The sequence below is a fragment of the Pezoporus occidentalis genome, unplaced genomic scaffold (genome assembly GCF_034315485.1).
Source record: "Pezoporus occidentalis ecotype Australia unplaced genomic scaffold, CSIRO_AGI_Poc_V1 ctg27, whole genome shotgun sequence".
In the NCBI taxonomy this organism is placed as follows: Eukaryota; Metazoa; Chordata; class Aves; order Psittaciformes; family Psittacidae; genus Pezoporus; species Pezoporus occidentalis.
In genome coordinates, this window is record NW_026914611.1 from 13,297,861 (window position 1) to 13,317,693 (window position 19,833).

General features: G+C 36.2%; 1 protein-coding gene across 2 annotated transcripts; it reads left to right on the forward strand.

Annotated features, from left to right (window-relative positions):
• Nucleotides 1–551: 551 nt before the first annotated feature.
• Nucleotides 552–17,887, forward strand: TNFSF13B (TNF superfamily member 13b). 2 transcript variants are annotated; one of them, XM_062624735.1, is made up of 7 exons: nt 552–1,852; nt 6,981–7,399; nt 7,483–7,588; nt 15,278–15,334; nt 15,618–15,730; nt 15,829–15,979; nt 17,676–17,887. In XM_062624735.1, exons 2-7 carry the CDS (start codon nt 7,079–7,081, stop codon nt 17,786–17,788), a joined length of 861 nt encoding a protein of 286 aa, XP_062480719.1. In that variant the 5' UTR covers nt 552–1,852; nt 6,981–7,078; the 3' UTR covers nt 17,789–17,887. The 2 variants fall into 2 exon arrangements, with proteins under 2 accessions (XP_062480719.1, XP_062480718.1); XM_062624734.1 differs by lacking the exon at nt 552–1,852 and having other exon boundaries at nt 6,642–7,399.
• The last annotated feature ends 1,946 nt before the right edge of the window (nt 17,888–19,833 follow it).

Sequence of the window (19,833 nt, forward strand, 5' to 3'; positions counted from 1 at the left end):
GCAAATACCTGTTTTGAGTTTTATCACATATCCTCACTTTCAGGAAGTGTTAATAAATAAGACTGATACGTGGTAATTCTCCATCCCTTTGAACACAATCTGCTTTTCAAAATTTCTCTGTTATCTGGGGGACTGAGAGCCTAAATATTATGTCAATTAGGAAATATTTTTAAGTGTTTCTGACTAGTTTTGCCATCTATTGCTGGTAATACTTTAAGTATCAGTTTTAAATGCTGTAATGATACTCTAGCAGGTTTATAGTTAAGTCATGTAGCTGCAGTGGGCTACTTCAGCTGGAGCAACTCTACTTTCTTTACAAAAATGCATAGCTAAGCTTAAGGCACCTCTGCTCCCATCCTGCATGGTTAATGTGCAGTACACAGAAAATAACGATTTGCTGCTGGCTTTTCTAAAGCTGTAAAATGTGTGTCCTCTCCTGGATTACTTTAAAATAGAACTATCAGTTCAATTTTAACCCAGTACCTATGAAACTGAGGTAGGGGGTGAGTGGTACATTTTAATAACTTTATTCAACATCTCTATTATTTTAATAGAAAAAAAGAACAATTTCTAATTTGTGAAAAGGAAGCCATGAAAGGAGCAGCTCAGATTTGATACCTCATGTGAATACTGCCCTTGAATGAAAAGCAGTTTGCTGTCTTGTGAATTATGTCACTAAAAAACTTACTTGTGCAGTGCTATACTGAAGAATACAAGTCTTGTATGTGCCTTTTCTTGTTTGGAAATTGATAAGCAGCTGAGCTATGAAGGAACTGTGGGCTACAGAGGAATTGTGTTCTGTAATGTCTTGTGATGTATGCAGTTTGTTAGTAGATATGTGCAGGCCTTCGGTAGACAAAATACAGTATTTGAATTTCTGAGTGAGTGCTGCTTAAACATAGTAGATTCATAAGGGTATATAAGCATCTACATTAAAATGATATAAATGAAACTTAAACCAAAAGCAGGGGACTCACTGTCTTTTTAGAAATATCAAGTATAGGTAGATAAGGTTTTGCGAAAATACTGAACCATTAGCTAAACAGTAATTACTTGCTCTGAACTTAAAATCCTTTGTTGGACCCTATTCAGGGTCTTAGTTCTGTCTCTGTAAGTAGTTAAGGAAGAGACACTGAATATTTTCTAGAAATGTTTTGAAAATGTTAATGTGATTAATTTGTTATGCTTCAGCTGGGGCGGGGGCAGAATAATTCTCCTATGCCTTGAGAAAGCAGAAATTTTACTTTCTCTGGAAGAGGCAGTACAGCTTAAGAGTAGACCTGGTTTTAATGCATTACAGAACACAGTTCCACTCATAATTGTTGAAAGTACATCTTTAATAATCTTAAGCAATGAGCTGAATAACTCAAAACTGCAAGGTTGCTGATGTCAAGTGTCATCAGAGAGCTGTTGCTGCTAGTTTTGATGAGCAACTAAGCAACAGATTTGCTGCTTGAAGACAGAAAGAAAGGAAGTTCTACAGCTGTTTTGTGTTATGCTAATTATTTATAAAAGTTCAAAGGGAAAAATCAGGCAGAGGCTGTTCCCTTCTAATAGTGTAGCAATTAGATACAGCTATGAAGAAATAATGCTATGATTTGAAAAGACTTGGATCCCTGTGCTGTGCCCTCTGTGGTCCATAGACTGTAGCAACAGCAGAGTAGCCACTCCCACGAAGGGCCATGTCTCCTTGTTTATTTTGCTACCATACAAATACACTTTTAGCCCATCTGTGCAAAATCTGTCAAGTTGCATAGTGTGGAAGAGGTGGAAAAGCGGAATACTCCGTGTAGCTGGACTGTTACTAGAAGTGAGCTACAGCTGTATGACAGAGCTCCTTTTCCTCTGTGCAGTAAGAAGGAATGGCTTCTAGCGTAACATCATGGTGGGGGGAGGGAAGAGGGGGCAAAGGGAGGAGGCTGGCATTGAACTGCTGTAGTACATAAATCTTGTGGTTTTTTGTATTTTTGTTTCTGAAATTGTATTTCTTTTATATTCTCTGTATTTTTATATTCCTGCTGCATACTTTAAGTGACACCTATAATAATTGCTTTTCCTTCCTCTGCCATTTTCTATTCTCTTTGAAAGCACTGTAATAACCATATAAAAAGTAATGATGACTGCAAGTCAGCTGCATGTTTACTTTGCATAGTATACATGCCAATTTTGGTCCAAAGTTGCCTGGATGTCTAGAGAAATAAAGTCTTAGGCAAGGAGTAAATCAAGCATGGTGTATCTACAGTGTGCAGAGACACTTTTGTTATCCTAGGCAATTTTGAAATTGGGAGGCAAAGAGAAAAGAATACTTTTTTTGCTTCAGAAAAATCTGAAGGATTGTTTTTTCTTCCTTTTAATAAGGTAATGTATCAAATAAGGCTTTAACTGTTTGTATAACACATCCTTTACTTGCAAAGTATTCGACAGCTTTAAATTTAAGGTTATGGTAAGATATACAACCACAGGAACACAGTATCCACAAATCGAATGATTTTTGGATCCGTGTGGAAGGCAGGAACTTACCTGGTTTTGCTACTTTGTAAATTGCAGTTAATGGCTGAAAGATCTAATTAAGTGTCCTTGAGGGGAGTGTGTACTGTTTCAGAGGGACATCTATGAATACTTCTAATACAGATGTATGTAATAGCAGAAAATTGTCATACAGGGTAATCATCCATCCATGTTGTCCATCTTCAGAAAGGACTTGAAATTCAGTGTGTTTAAAATGGAGCCTTCATTTATTCTTTGATTCTCTATCTGTTCTGCACTGTCTCGTGTGCTAAGGCAAGTTACTGTGGCCTTTTTGTGTCTCTAATAACCACAGGGACCAGTTCGATTTTGTGGCTACTTCAGAAGTATGTGAAGTTGGACCTTTGCCACTGGAGGCGTACTTTCAGTATGGCTATTTGCGTGGATCTCTGGGTTGTAGCATCTGCACAACCTCCCTTTTGAAAACAGAACATTTGTTCTTAAGTAAACTTTACACTTTGGGTTTTTACACAAGCCTTCATATTTGAATCATCTGCTTCTCTTTTGTACATTAAACTTCATTATGGAATTTTCCTCCCCCTCAAAGAGGATGCTTTTGTGGTTTAAAGACAGTACTGGATTTCAGGAAATCAAGAGTTCAGTTTCTGGTTCAACCACAAATTTCCTGTGTGATTGCTTACTATCTCTGCCTTGGTTCCCCACAGATGTAGAGATGCTGTCTTATAAATTTACAAGTTACCAGGGCCCATCGTGGTCATGTAATCTGATACTCTGCAAACAGAAATTAAAACAATTACTTGCTTTCAAAAATTACAGGATTTGTTTCTGCTCTAACATCCTGGAAGGTTAGCCAGCCTTGATTTTGTTCAGGAATCCATTTCCCCTAGCAAAACACTCTTACCATTAAGAGTCTTCGTGGTAATGGAAATAAATATGATTAAGTAACATTCTTAGACTAGCCAAAGCATGTCTTAATAGTTTTTCTTGGCTAAACTAAAGAGGTCTCTTAGCCAGTCACCTTGAATGTTCAACATAAGTTATACTTTGTGTTAAGGAGCTGCTAAATGGTTGGATTCACTGTGTGTGCATACATCAACTGTGCTGTTCATACAAAATGGGACCACATTTTCAGAACACCTTTAGGTATTTATTAAACTTTAGGGTTTATACGTATTTGCTTCCAGAGTTAGATACCAGGACTAGGTGTTTACTGCAGTTTCATGCAGTAGCATTTTCTTTTCTAGAAATAGTTTGGAAAACACTGCTTTCAACTGGGCTCAAGGTCGCCCTAAGGTTTTACTGCATGCATGCATGTGTAGCACAGCATGTGCATCTTGAGCCAAAACCAGTTAACATGGTACAAACTTTTGCAAAAGAGTTTTCAGGGAAGCTGGCCAGTAGAAGGAGACTGCTAACTACAATCTGAATACCTTGTTTGTGATAAGTTCTTTAGGCCTCTTATATTCATTCTGGATTTTTTATTCTGAACCCTTTTCACCGTTTGGTTCAAACAGTCATAACTATATGTAAACAGTTTTGACGATACAAAAGCACAATTACTGCTACCCCTTATTTTTACTTTATATTCTGCTCCAGTGTATATATCCAAATGTTACACTTCGTTTTCAACAAGAATGTTACACTGAGAGCTTGTGTTCATTTGGAGTCAACATTTTCCCATGCCTGCTAACAGGAGGCTAATCTGAGCACTGTCTAGTCCTCTTGAGTCATACATTAGTTTAAAATGCAAAAAAAAAAAATACCTGCTTGTGTGTTACTCTTACTGATTTTGCTTTAAGCAGGTTAAGGACTACTTTGCAGCTTTGCTGACAAGAGGAATCATATGGGCAGCATGTTGTGAAAAGACGTAGTGGCAAGCATCGAGGCACTGGCTCTAGGCTTTGCAGAAGGTTTTTTTTGTTTTGTTTTTAATTAGTTCAAGTCATTTTTCTGAGTTTTTATTTTAATGCAATTAATAGCCTGCAATTTACTGAAGCTTCATTTGAATGTGTTAAAATGAAAGTTATTCAACTATGTATATTTCTGGGCAATTCATGTGTTTTTTCATGATTGATCTCTCACTGTTACTGGTTATTGTTTCATTATGGTTTTTGTCATCACAAAAATTGACTGAAATTGTATTTTCTTTCAACTAATTTAACTACTTAGGAAACTATACAACAAAACAAAGTTGCAAACAGAGTGATCCCCTTTTGATATTCAACTAGAAATACCTGTTGGATTTAACAATTTGCCATGTGTGGGCTGTTCTGATTTTTCTCATCTCCCTTTGAAATTCTCATTTATCAGAATTGTATGGGGTTTTTTTGGTGTTTTTTTTATCAGCATGTTACCAGCGTTTATTCTCAGACTAAAGTAGCACTGTACCAGTTACTAGGAGGAAAACTCTATCCCAGCAAAACCAGGGCAAGAATGATAAGATAAAACCAGGCATCTTACAGAAGTCCTCTGTGTCACCACAAGTGTTTTGTCAGCCCAAATAATAACCCCATTTAAAGAAGGTGTAGCAGATGGGAAGAGCCTGTTTTCTTCAGAAGTGACTAAAGCGATGCTAATTATATACCTGTCTGTTATTATATGTTAATGACCACAAAGACTTCATGAGCCAATTGTTTCTCAGTATTCCTGGATGGCTAGTTACAACTTTCATTTTCTCACTTGGCTTCATTTTCTTAAATAGCACTTTTTTTCCAAATGTCATATTATTTTATTTTTGGAATGCAGTCAGTACTGGGCTGGTAATGTCCTAATGTCTAGTGATGGCATGTCTCCAGGTCATGTCTGCTTAGTTCTAATAATTGCTCATTCTGTTCCAAAAAAACCGTTACCTAAGTTAATTTTAAATTTCCTTCAAAGTGCAACCCCATTTACACCTTAAATTAGCCTTGAAAATAGGTGAAGAAGCAGTATGGTAATCTGCACTGATTTCTGCATCATTTCTCACAGTTATGTATGTGCCTTCTAGGGGCATCTTAAGATATGCAGTGTATTTTTTTTTTCCTCTACATTTAGGCAAGAAGTCACTTGTCTGTGCAGGATATTGGGCAGTTGCTAGAAGCGTCAAAGTAAGGAAACGAGTAGTTTGTATCATAGTGAAAGATGATAAAGCTTTTATAATAACTCTCAATTTCTCATAGTCTTAAGAAATAGAAGTTGGAAAGGCTATGAAAGTTGTTGGCCTGTGGTTGCTCCGTCTTCCCAACAAAATCAGCTTGATATGAACTACTCTGATCGGTGTTGCCATCAGGATTCATTACACAGCATTCAGACTGACCTGTAAAATTCTCTCTTGCAAACATAAAGTTTACTTACATGGTGCAAAACATCTTGATTCCAGTGGGGGGAGGGGGCTGGTCTGTTCATTTTAGCCCTAATTGTGATGCTTTAGATCTTTTTTCATCCCAGACCACTGAAACTTTTTTTAAAAAGGAGTAAAACTTTCATTTTCTGTGAGAAGACAATGCAAAAAGCATATGAGCGTGTTTAGGATCTTTAGGTAGCCTTGCTGCTGCAGAAAAGCAAAGCATTCCTAATGCAGAGGTTTAAGATGAAGGAACTAGGAATATATTAAGAAGATGAGCTTAAGTCACACTTAGGATTCACCTGAAAAATTAAAGCATGCATGTGTAAAGGTTGTTTGGATTCTGGTTTTTTATTTTGTTTGGATTTTTTTTTATTCTCTAAATGTTGTTTTCCTTCAATACCCCTCTGCCCCTCTTCTTATTTCCCCCTCTCCTATTCTTTCTCATCCTCTAGTTTTCACCCCTTTGAGCCCCCCTTCCCCAAGTTTCCTCTCCCCACTTCTCTGTGTCCCCATCTGCATTAACCTAGGTCCTCAAATCCTGTAGAGAAACTATATATATTAGATAAGTTTAATAAAAAATCATCCCTTTTCAGGTTAACATGATGAACTGAGCTGCAGAATCTGCAGCTTTACACAGCTGAGAGACCAGTAATTTGTTACTCATACCTGTGAATATTTTTCACTGTGTGCTTAGGAAACCACAAGTATTTTAGTTTTAATAGGTTGTCCCCTCTGTAGGCACACAGGCACTTTAGATATGAATATATATTAAAATATATATGATATAAACTATGAACATCTTACACACACACAGAGGCACACACGTTGTCAGATGTGTGTCTTAAGTACACTGGATGATATGCCGCCAGGAAACTTTACATTGCTTCTGCACTTCTAGGTATCACCAGTGGTACTGGCTGTGCCTAAATTTAAAGATAATGGGAAATGGTAATATCAAGCTGCCACATAAATAGTTGAAAGTGAAAGGAGGAAGGTAGCTTGAACAAGCAACTCATGAGAAAGCATTCGCTTCCAAAATGCAGCACAGAAAGAAGAGAACTAAACAGAGACTGAATCTTAGATGTTCACTCTGTACATTAAGTTTAATCGTTGTATCAACGGCTTCATATGACAGGAAATGATCTGGGCGTTTTGTTCACTTATTCAGGATGCCCTTAGTTGCAGAGAGCAACTGGTAACATGGAATGCACCTCGGAAGGGGACAGCTGAACTCTCCCTCTGGCTTTAGTGAGAGAAAGAGCAGCGATGAAATCCATGGACTGTGTGCATGTCACCCAACAGAAGGATACCGCCTCCTCTGCCCTCCCTGGCACTGCTTCAGGCACTACAGTACTTTTTTCTGTCACATTCCTGTGGTTTGCAATGCTCCTGTCCTCTTGCCTTGCAGCAGTGTCTCTTTACCATGTTGTCACCCTGAAAACAGAACTAGAAGCTCTGCGCAGTGAGCTGATCTACAGGGTCGAGGCAAGGTCTCCGCTAGACTTGCCACCCATGTCCCCTGATGAAAATAAAACGAGTACCCCTGTTTCTTCCTTCCTGCAAGTGTCTGCAGCTGGCACCAGGCAGGTAAGCTGGAGGGGTGGTTTTCAGCTTGCAGGGGGTGGGCAAATGTGAGGCTGCTTTCACTGCCTGTCTCTTCTCCCCATTAGGAGATGAGGCTTCCTGGTCCTGGACCAGCTGAAAGCTTCCAAAAGGAAATCTGGACTGGGAGCAGAAACAGGTGGAGAAGGTCTGTTGTCCACACAGAAGAAACAGGTAAATAGCATCCAGTGGAGTGGGATGGGATGAAGCAGTTTGATTCTGTCTTGAGAAAAGCAGCAGTGCTTGACTTGTGTCTTCTCCTGTCAGCCCATCTGTGCTCCCAGAACCCATTACAGTCTCTACAGTTACTGCTGAATGAATGGTGTTAACTGTAGGCATATTCTCTTAATGGTCTCCATACAGAATCACAGAATGGTTTGGGTTAGAAGGGACCTTTGAAGGCCATTTAGTCCAAGTTCCCTGCAATGAGCAGGGACATAACTATTTAAGGTATCAGATATTCATACTATCTGCAGGTTGAACTTTGAATATTAAATCCTAAACCTGCTTTTTGTAATGGAGGTATTTCTTGATGATGTGGTAAAGTTGAGTAAAGCTACTTCAAATCGTTCAGGTTGTAAATTGCTCAGTTCTAAGTCCATCAGTCTTAACTCAGGGTAATGCCTAACTTGTTTCTCTCTGATCAATAATAAGGAGGGAAGGCTATTATTAAAAATGCCAAGTCATTTTTCTGGGAAAACACGCTCATCTTGAAAGAGAGAAGTAACAAGAAATATCCTTAATTTAGGGAAGTAGGAGCTTTCAAAGAGAAAGGCTGACTTGCACCTGTCAAAAAAAGGCAGACTACAAGAAAATCAGAAGTTTAGCATAATTTCTGCATTAAATCAATCTATTAATGTAATTAGAAAGTTAATAAAGGCATGCCTATCCAGTAAGATTTTTTCTGTCATGGCCTTTCTAAAAGGTGCTGCAGAGAACATTGAAGACTGTGCTTCATAGAAGACCTCTGTTGGTCTTAATTCTGTTGGAATATTAATGAAATATATTTTTCTTTGGAGATAAAATGCCTACATTTTTTTTTTAATTTTTTTTTTCCTTTCCCAACACAATGAGGCCTGATAGGATGAAATACAGAATTTCATTAAAACAGTTTGCATGCATATTCTAATTGCACTGAGTAATCAAAAATGTTCTTGTATTGCTAAATCAGTTCAGAACTTTTACAGATAGTTTCAGATTGTTTTAACGGATAAAAGCTGTTAAATTATTAATAGATGAAGTTGAAATGGACTCATTTATAGGTAAAGACTAAACCAAACTTTGCTTAAAATATGTTTTTGAGGGACTAATCAATGTGAAATGTATTTTGCTTAATCTTCAGCAAGCTAAATGAAATTTAAGTTCTAGTGTATAATCACTCTACTTACCTCCAATATTCTCAAAAGACAATATTCATTTAAGACATTACCCAAAATGCATCGGTTTAAATGGGTTTTATTCTATTCTATAAGTAGTCTTTGGCTCAGGGTCTTGCTAAGAGTGATTTCACAAACAGGACTGAGGACAAGATTGCTTAAATTGTATTTCTTGCTTTTTATCATGGGAAGGTTCCCTGCTCTCCCCACTCCAGCAACTCCCAAATAAAAAATAGTGATCTAAAGCACAAGCATCATCAAAAATAAGGAGGCATGTCTTTTTTAAAATTAATGTTATAGTATCAGTACTCTGCAAATTATCCAGTTTCTTTCACAGCAGCTTTCATCTTTATTCTTATTCCTGTTTGAGGGTGTATGGGGGAGAGGGTTATGGGCTCCTTAGCTGTGCTTCTGGCAGGCTTAAAATTCTTCTCATGAAGTAGCCACCGTTAATTATTCCTATTTACCTTTATTCACATAAAATTCTATATAAGCTACTTATTTCTGTAAAGGGTTTTTTCTGGTTTTTATTTTTTCCTAAAAAAAAAACCCCAACCAAACCCAAACAAACAAACAAAACCCCCAAAAACAAACAAACAACACAGCTGGCTTAAAAATTGTTCAGATTGGGTGACAGAAAGCACAGAATGTGGACATTTATTTAAAAGAGGAAAAGCTACATACTACTACAGAACTGTTTTCTAACATGCCAATCATATTTTTGTATATAAAAAGGAAAAAAGTAAGTTAAAAGTCATGTATTGATATGAAAGGTCATGTGTTAGTGTTAACTTTCTGCTTGCTCTAATTACAGCAGGTTAAGTTTGTCAGAGTTCAGTAAGATGTTACGTTTTCTCAGATCAGATTCCACCGATGACCATGAACCTACTAGTCAATGTTAAATTTTGTTTCATCAGAGTGAGTGAAATAGGAGAGCATGGTGGTGTTCATGGTGCTGAATCCTGTCTGTTACTTGGTCATGTATGCAGAATTACTGGCCCTGCATTTTGATCTTCTCGCATGCATTTCTCAGTACCAGAATCCTGGCAGCCTCCAAATAGTCCTGCAGATGTGCTGCACTCATTTTGGTACAGTGGAAGATAAGTTAGGATGTTGAGTGAGGCACTTTGTTCTTGTCCTATTTCTGTTTGCTTCAACAAGCTCTCAAAGTAGAGTTTGGCCTGATAATTAATCGTTGACCCATAATTTCACTTTAACACAGACGATTCCTTAGAAAGTGAATACTTGAAAGTGTCATTGATACACAATTGCTTCTCTTGTGCTTCAACAGAGAGCAGAAGTAAAATACAGAACCATTATTTTAATTATAAGTAAAGTTGTGGTTTGATTCTGTTAGGGTCTTTTAAATTTTAATTATTGAATTCCGGAAATAGATGCCTCATGATTCTTTTTAAGTCCAGCAGAGCGCTTCTTGAACACATGGAGTTCCCATATTTTATTTTTTTTTATTTGTTTGATGTTGTGCACATCAAAGAGGCCACAAATAATAATTTTAATTAAAACGTGAAGTGAATGAAATTGGATCTAACACAATGTTGTTCTTTCATATATTTATAGGCTATATATTTGACTGTGTTCATGCACACAATTATTAGTCACCAGTTGCTGCACATTTTGTGTCTTGAGAAAATTTCCAGCTCAAGTAAGTTGAAGAGATGGGTTACAAACATCAATTCCAAATAAAGCTGTCAGAACCAGAGTTCTTGATGCAATGAGTAGGAGTTAATGAGTGATTTTGAAAGGTACACATTATTGATATGCAGGCAGATATACGATCTAACCACTTCTGGCAAATGTCATATCAAGACACATAAGAATAGATGTAATCAGCCCTGTCTTTTTTTTTAAATAGATTTTGCCTGTAGACGAAAACTGCTGCACAGCAAAATCCTCTTCTGAATTTTGTACCCTGTTCACAATTACTGATTTCCTTGTCTGCGTGTTTGTCTCTAAGCTGTATGTGCACTTTAGTCCAGAAACAAGATATAGGTTCAATTACCTAAGCCAGTTCAATTAATGTAAGCCAGTTCAGTGTATGAATATCAGGTTACATTTACATGCTCTCTTTGTGCCTCGTTCTGATAATTATTGTGGGATTCTGATCCCTGTGGCCAACTAGTGAGGTGAGCATCAAGTCTTCTCTAAACTCCAATCAGGTGACATTTGCTTTGGCAGATTGGTACATTCATTGGTTAGAAGTGTTTTGACTCTGTAGGTTATTGGTTTAGGTCACTGTGACAGAGAGATAGCAAGACTTTTCACAAATAGAATTTGATTTTAGTGATCATAAAATCAAGAAACCTAACTATTTGTTGCTAGTCTAAACAACACATAAAATTCCCTCACCAAATATTCAAAATACCTCTTATTTTATTGTTTGAAGAGGGGAAATATGAGTTCTCTTACTTTAAAAAAGGCCTACTTCTTGAAAAGATATGTTATTCTTTTTTGTTTCTACTCACAACAGTCTTACCCTTCTGTGTCAAAGGATAGAAAATTACTTGATAAAATGCGTGCAATTTTACACGGATAATTCCATTTACTGAATGAATGAATTGGTGCTGTGTATTATGCAGAAAACTGTGCAATCAAAAATACACAAAATAGGCTCTGATTTTTAAGAACAATATTCTGCTTTATACTGTATAACAGAAGCTACAAAAACTATTCTTGTTATTAAATTATTTTATTATTCTAATTGTAACGTTACTTGTAATTCTGTTAAGGTCAAAATAATGCTACTAGTATTTTGCAGGTATTTGTTAGATCTGAGTCATACCTTTAGCTATGACCAAACCATTTGAGTGCAGAGATTGGCTTAATCCATGATTAATGCCATATAAAGACTTTTTATTAAAAAGCACCAAATTAAACAGTTTATAAAAATGCCCAAGCAAAAAATAAAAGATCTCTTGTGGTAAGGAAGAAGTTAAGGGAAGAACAATTGCAAATCGTTCAAGAACATGCACATCATTTATACATCGAATTATCTAGTGTTTAAGTATCTTTTCAGAAGTCTACAGAGAACAGTTATAGACCAAAGAAAGAACCTAAACATGTAGGTCTTTTTTTTTTTTTTATTTTAAAGTTCAGAGGTTTTGCCTGTTTTAATTTTGGCAAAAATTGAGACAGGTAACATGGGCCTCAGGTAGCAAAACTTAAAAATTTATGCATGAGTTCACAGATAATAAACTTGAAATTTTGTTTGTTTGGATTGTGAAGTTAGATTGCAAAGTATTGAAATGATTATGCAAGTTCAGTAATACAAAAACTTGCATGGGAGGATGAATCTGATTTTACGGATACCATGCAGATGTGCTGAAGGCTGCATTCTTACCCTGCTGCAAAGGCTAACTTTTCCTTTTTTTTTTTTTAAACTGGTGGTTTCATTGCTCAACACATAGAGAACACATCCCTTCATGTGCTGTCTGTGGTTTATAAAGGCATCTGGAGTCACTGACTTCTTCAGAATTGGCTGTTCTGTTCATGGAAGAAGATAGATTCTGAAATGTTCTTCTTCCCACTCACAGCCTGCAGAGCGGTTAAAATCAAGAAAAGAAAAAGTGCTCGTCAAAGCAAAGCTGTAAAGTCAAAAGAGGATGGGGCATATTTCATCATTCTTGACACAGTTTTGTACAGCTAGACCTTATGGTGACAGTCTTGATATTTTTACGCATTTTAAGAATATATTTTATGAACCTTGCCTTCTGCTTGCGTTATTAATTATTAACAAATTCTTTAGACTACAAAACTGATGCTCAGGTTTGATTTACACTGCACTGAAGGGCATTCAGGTTGAGCTTTTGATTTATTCTGCTCAGTACTGATAGTAACTATTCAACCCATATTTTGTAATGCATATATTCTTGATACTGTACTTCAGGTAAGATATGGGTTCTTCTTGGAGTAGAATTGCTAACATTTCAATGTTAACTTTTTACTGGAAATCCATGTTAATTATCCAGAAAATATACTCTGTATATGCGTATTTTCTCCTTAATAGTAGTGTTGTTTACTTTTAATTTGTTTCAAATAATTACTTAATTTTAAGCACGTATGTAGTTTCACTGAGGTAAAAATGAAGTACTTGTATGTACTGGAAATAGTTATGTGTCTGTCTTGACTTCTGAATATAGTTTTGAAGCATGTTGTACAATTTGTCAAACTCTTCTTTAGATATTATTTGGCCTTTGTATCTTTAGATAAAATGGACACTGTGCCAATTTCTGTTCTCTTTATTGGCATGAATGACACTGTTGTGTCCATATTTTTCCATGAAAAACTAGCTTACTATATTCCATAGGACCTTATTTCTATCTGCATACACTAAAAAAAACAGCTAGTGAGATTTTTTTTTTTTTAGAGGATATGCGTAGATTTGCTATCTGTAGAATAAAGCAGAGTTGATATGTGTTTTAAAAATATAGAAAACATCTTCGATGGTACGAACTTGCTGATTTTAATTACTGTGTAGCTGTTTGCAGCAATGATGACTAGTATTTCAATGCTGCAAACAACTGAAACATGAATCCAGACTTGCAGTCTGTAAATGAGGGTAGTTTCAATAATGCCAATCGAGTTTGAAGAGCAGGTTTAACAAGAGTTGCTAAAGTAGCCATAACTTTCACTGTCTGTAGACACTACTCATTTGTACCCCGCTGGATAGCAGCTGGTTAGTGTGAATCACAACCAATCCTCTCTTGTTTGGTTAGTGGAAAATCCAGCGGCCACATTAATAAGTTCTTTTAAAAGCAGGAATCAAAACTTTTATTTAGCTTACTGAAATACCCAGGAATCAGCAAATTCCATTCAGTAGGAAGACACTTCACTCCAAAAAAAGAGTGCATTAGTACCTTGTGAAATAAATCACCCGATGAGCTTTGTTGTATGATTCCAGAAATCCACATTTTTATTTTATTTGGTAGTTTCTTTTTCAGAAAAATCTGTTGCTCACAAGTGTGATAGAAAAATGTCTGAAGTATAATACCTTTTTTGATTTTGTGTTGGCTTGGTTTTTCTATTCCTTATCAGAAGGCAGGGAATTCAGATGCCTTTAAATTCTTGATTTGAAAATCTATAGATTTTGGCACATTTTTTTTATGAGAAGTGGTAGAACTTAAGGAAATGTTCTAGTGTAGATGATGGGAGCTTGCAGGATAGGGTTCCTCTTACTGTAAGAAGGCTCACAGGTTGTGTGATTATTGTGACATTGAAGCATTCCCAGATGCCAGCTGGTACCACTGAGTGTTGCTGAGCATCCAGCCCCCTTCTGGTAATTTCAGGCAGGCCCCTGTGGAAAGGAGACTTAGACTGCTTTCTAGTCAAATTCTCTCACCACCTGCTGTGCAGTGAGAGGTTTGTGCTGCTGAGCACTTGCTTGCACATGTGAATGCTGCTGGTACATGTAGAAACAACATCGAGTTAGGGCACTGCCCATTATAGTAAGAGTGGCCAAATCTGACCCACAGCCTTCTTACCCAAAGGGAGGTAGACAAAAAGAGGGATTCAGCAGTCCATAGCTCTTGACTCTTGATAAATGCATTTGATCTCTATCAAGTGCAGTAAGTGTTCCTACTCTGTTTTTCACCCTTCAAAGTAGCACTAGAACCAGATGTTTTTTATTAAAATCTGATCTAAGCAAATGCAACTATCCTTTTATTATTTTTATCCTTTTAGCAGATTTTTTTTCACAAGGTCTTTGTTTCACTTGGAGCCTATGTTTTAACATACTGCCATATTTTTCTTTGATAAAACTCCTAGTTTCTCGTTAGTGTCACCGGTTTCTATAGTTTTGAGCAACACATTAGTTTTGACAGATACTAAGCTATTTGTTATGTGTGCATTAATTAGCTAACAGTCATCTCAGTATCTTCCCTCTTAGCCTCAGTACAAGTTGACTGAGTGTCGGTGTCTGAAAACATACTGGAAGTACACAGACATGAGAATTTATTTTGCAAGTATCACGTAACCAGTATATATGACTAATATTTTACAGCAACTATGACTGGAAACTAATTTCTTTAAAGCGTATACTAAACATCATTTGTAAATCTGATATGTGTCATAGTTGTCAGGGTTGGGTTGTGGGTTTGTTGGTTTGTTTTTTTTTTTAGCTTTTGCTTGCACAAGGCAATGATCCTAGCTCATTTGAGTTATTGTTTCATATTTCAATTATATTAGGACCAGAGATTAAAACAAGCAAGTATTACTTGTGCTATTACCTGAAGACTCCTACTTAGCTGCATGGTCTCTGAAGGTTATCTAATACATGTTGTGGTATGAATTTTGTTTTTGTACATTTGAGTAAGATCTGCATTAAAATCAACAGGTTATGTTTTCAAATAAGTGGTGAGACCATGAGAAATTTTTTTAATGCTTTTTTTTTTTTTTAAAGTTGTTTCAAAAGCTCATTCTATTCTACTACTGGTTTCTATTTATTTGATTTCAAAATACTTTCACTTCACAGTGCTGCAGGCCTGCTTGCAACTGATCGCTGACAGCAAAAGTGATATTCAACAGAAAGGTAAGAATATGTTCCATGATTCATAGCTAACTATTCCATGTATTAACTCTTCCATCTATCTTGTCTAACTTCAAAGCAGTGACTGAGTTATGTCACCTAATTAAAAATAATTAAAAAGTCCCTCCATCTGGATAGCTCTTGCAAATATCCTCTTTTCAGTGGGGAAATCCAGTTAGTGGGACTGGAAGCCTTGACTAGAAGTCAGCTTTGTTAATTTTTGGCAGATGAAAATGAAGAAAGTGACTTTTCTTTTTGATTACCCAAAAATTACTGTTTCTTTTAGATGATTCAAGCATTGTCCCTTGGCTTCTGAGCTTTAAACGTGGAACAGCTCTGGAAGAACAAGGAAATAAAATAGTGATCAAAGAAACAGGATATTTTTTCATTTATGGCCAGGTGAGAAAGTTCAATTCCCCTCAGCATCTTGACTTTTTAAAAGATTTTTTTATGTCTCCATACAGTATGTTTGAAGTCTGCATCTTTTCATTTTGTAGGTTTTATATACGGATACAACATTTGCTATGGGACACCTTATACAGAGGAAGAAGGCCCATGTGTTCGGTGATGATCTCAGCTTGGTGACATTGTTTCGTTGCATCCAAAATATGCCACAGTCTTATCCAAATAATTCTTGCTATACTGCTGGTAAACATCTAAGTTTTCCTTTTCTATGTTTGCAAATAAACTGTATCAGATAGAATCTGCAGTGTTGGGTGATTAAATGTTGTGGTAGTTGTAAAGAAAATGGACTGCATTTGTAGATCTGATTAATTGTAAAATTACAGATTATTTTCAAAAATACTTTTTATATAAAGTATTGGCAGTTGGAGGGTATGCATCTAACTTAAGTGATCTGAACAATTCCCCTCTCTCCATTAACTGTATAACGTAGTTAGATACTTTAGTGTTGTCTACTTCAGGCATCTAACTAAAGTATCTAAAAGTACATACTATCCTTAATGAAGAAAAGTTTAACTTAGGTGTTGAGTCCCACATTTAGTTATATCAATAAAATATTTAGGAGTGATGTTCTACCTTAAAACATCATATATTACTTTTAGCCACCCAATTTTTGTCTACCTTACTCCAGGATTTCAAAAGATATTTCCAATCAGCTTAGTTCTCCTTACAATGGCTGCTGCTGTTTTACTCTTTGGTTAGGTGAAAAATAGTTAATTCCCATAAGGAGCTCTTTCTGACTGCACAAATTAGAAACACCACAAGAAACACCAATTAAAATATTTAATGCAAGTCCAGTAAGCTCGGTGCTCACTATATACGTATATTCCTGCAGTAGCATTTAGGAATTATTGTCAAAGCCTATTAAACCTTGTTTGGTTGCTCCTATTCATCTGTCTTTCTCCCTTAATGGTGGATTTGAGGGTTTTCTCTTTCAATTTACACAGATCTTGCTGGAAAATAAAAATCTTTTCTTTCAATGCTTTATTAAACAATGGGTGACATTGAATGGGTGAGTTGACTGTTGGCAAGTAGTGGCATTAAACAAATGGGATCGGGAAGGAAGCTTTTTTTTTACAAATAAACATAAATTAGCTACTTCCTCCTGGCAGTTGAGGCTGTCCAGTCATTTTCTTTAATTTCCTATCCCTCTACCCACACATTCTGGAACCATAACCATCTTCAATTGCATCTGTCATCATACCCTTGTATTACTTCTCAACTATATCTGCTCCATCCTGCCACTTCACAGTTCCTGCTTCCCAAATTCCCACCCTTCTGCTTTCAGCTGGAAAAAACAAATCCCACTGCAATATCTCATGCTGCTAATCATGTGTCGCAGCAGATGTTAGATGTGCTCTCAGCTCAGTCACTGCAACTTGAAGGTGAGGTGCTTTCAGTTATCGCATCAGCTGATGTGCAGCTGGCTGGAAGCGAACTTTTGTGCTCTGCAGTTGCATCAATCAGCTGATGTCTGATAACTTCATTTGGTTGGTAAAGCTCATAAGACCTCCTCCAGAAGTGTGGGAACAGAGTGGTCTAGGACCAGCAACACCCAATGCTGACCTTGACTGTCACGTAACCATAAAGTGAGGGATCTGGGTACACCACTATTATGAATTTTTGCAGTGGCTGCATAAGTGAACTTTGGTATGCTGACTGCAGAGTGGAAAGCAGGTCTAGATCTACAGAGGATGTTAAGTGTCAGTTTTGGGTAGCTGACAGGCACAGTTTCTAAGATTGTGCCTAGAAGATGAAAAAGCACTTGGCACAAGTAAGATGTTTATATTTTTTAAATGATGTGTAATGACTTTTTGAATATGGTTTATGAAAAGAATGTATTTGAAATATTAACTTAAAAATATTCCAAATCTTTTGCCAGGCATTGCAAAATTAGAAGAAGGGGATGAACTTCAACTTACAATACCACGGAGAAGGGCCAAAATATCCTTGGATGGAGATGGTACTTTTTTTGGTGCAGTTAGACTCCTCTGAAGCCCTTCAGTTTTGTTATTATGCTTAATGCAGTTTTCTTCTTTTCCTATGCCTTTATCAGAGAAATATTGTAGTAAAGCTGCCAGTTCAGACTCTTCCCATCCACCACCAGCTTCTGAGAACTTTTCTTCGGTTTAATAAGAGAACCCAAAACAGGAAACACACCAGACAGTTGTGAGATATAACCATCATGTGATTACCAGAAAGAAAATTTATTTTAGGCAATGGGAGACTCTAAAAAACAATTAAAACAATGGGTTTGGGGCTTTGAAACAATATCTTGTCCATAAGGCAAACCAAAGAAGGAGCTGACCAAAAAGTATAGCATAAACAGGACCACTAACTATTAAACTATTATCTGTAACTGAAAAGGAAAACAAGGAAATTGTAGTTTTGCTTTGTTTCATTAATAAAATATCTGAAGTATGAAGTATATGGAAGAAACATCGAACAGTTGATTCCTTATCATAAAATGGAGGTGTCAAGTGGGTTCTGGGTTCTTCGTTTTTTCTTTGACACCGTGATTTGGGTAAGGAAAGTCTTAATGTATGGGATAATGGAAACAAACACTTCAGAAATATACAGAATAGTAGCCACTGGATGGCTTGCTTCCCTGTGAACAAAAGGGGTATAAATTACTAAAATCTATTAGTAGTTAGTAATTAGAATTAATTTTACTGGAAAAAGGACACATGATATGCTTCAACAGTTCACTCTTCAAAGCATTGCTACTCATCAAGGTGTATGCATAAACTTACATAAGCAAGGCAAGGATAGAAACAGTGAGATTAGTAGGTGGAACTTGATTTCTGGCTTCACAATTTCTGCAGTCATATATAGATGTGTATATATATGTATATATATGAAAGTATGTGCACACATACTTTTGAATAGCTTATCCTACATACAAATTTTTGTATTTCTCTTGCTTTTTCATATGATCCATTCTATGCAATATACTAAAAAGAAAAATCCAATAAACCTGGAACCAGTCTTATAACTGAGAAAATACTGTTGTATGCAGAAGTCTGGGCTTAATCCTTAGGTTAACTATAGGCTTTTTTCTGCAGTTTTGGATAGATAGATTAACTCTGTTTTATAAAAAAAATCAGACCTGTAGAAAGACTATAAATAGTGGTGTTTGGTTTTTTTTTCTCTGTATGCTTAGTTTAGTAGGTAAGATTTATGTCTATTTTTATCCCAATAATTCATGTGTATTGCATGGTCAAGGTAATAGCATGGTAATAGTGCGGTGGTCTAGGAACTATTGCAAGGCAAACATAGGATACTTATTCCACTGATCTTCAAAGAAGTATTGAAGTGCTGTTGGAATAGATAAAATAATAAAACTCACGGTAATGAACTGTAATTAATTTGAAAATATTTTTAGGGGTTGAGACTTATGTCATATAAGCTCATTAAGTAAAGAAATAAGCTTTCTATATTGCAATCCCCTTGTCTGTTTTCATAAATCATGCTGATTTGATTGAGTTCTCAAAGTGATAGACAGCAAGTAAGAGATTTGGAACTATGAATTACAGACCATGGTAAACTAATGAAACAATTAATTCAGCTTCTCTGGGCTTCAAGAAGACATTTCAGCAATAAGCATACGTGCATTTGATTACCACACTGCGATTTTTATGTAACTTAACTACAGTTTCAAAATCTCTGCAAGTCTTCCTTATACAAATTCATTTATTTATGTGTTCTGGAGCTGAAGCTGCTGCTACTAATGATGATCATTGTTATTATTTAACTTTGATGTGCTAAGTTTGCAAAAAAAAAATTTAAAATCCTCTACAGGAACCCTCAGTTTAGCCAAAGGTTGTGTGACACTACATGTAGATAAAATAATTATTTTTGAGTTGTCTGTCATTACTGACATACATTAAAGAGATGCCCAGAATCTCTAACAGAAGCCTGTTGATTTTAGTGTTGTCTGATTAGAAAATAGAAGTTTCCCAGAGACTTGATGGCTAAACTTACAAATTTTACTTTTGCTATGTAACTTTCCCCAGTGGTTTCAGTGAAATTGTGGGTGC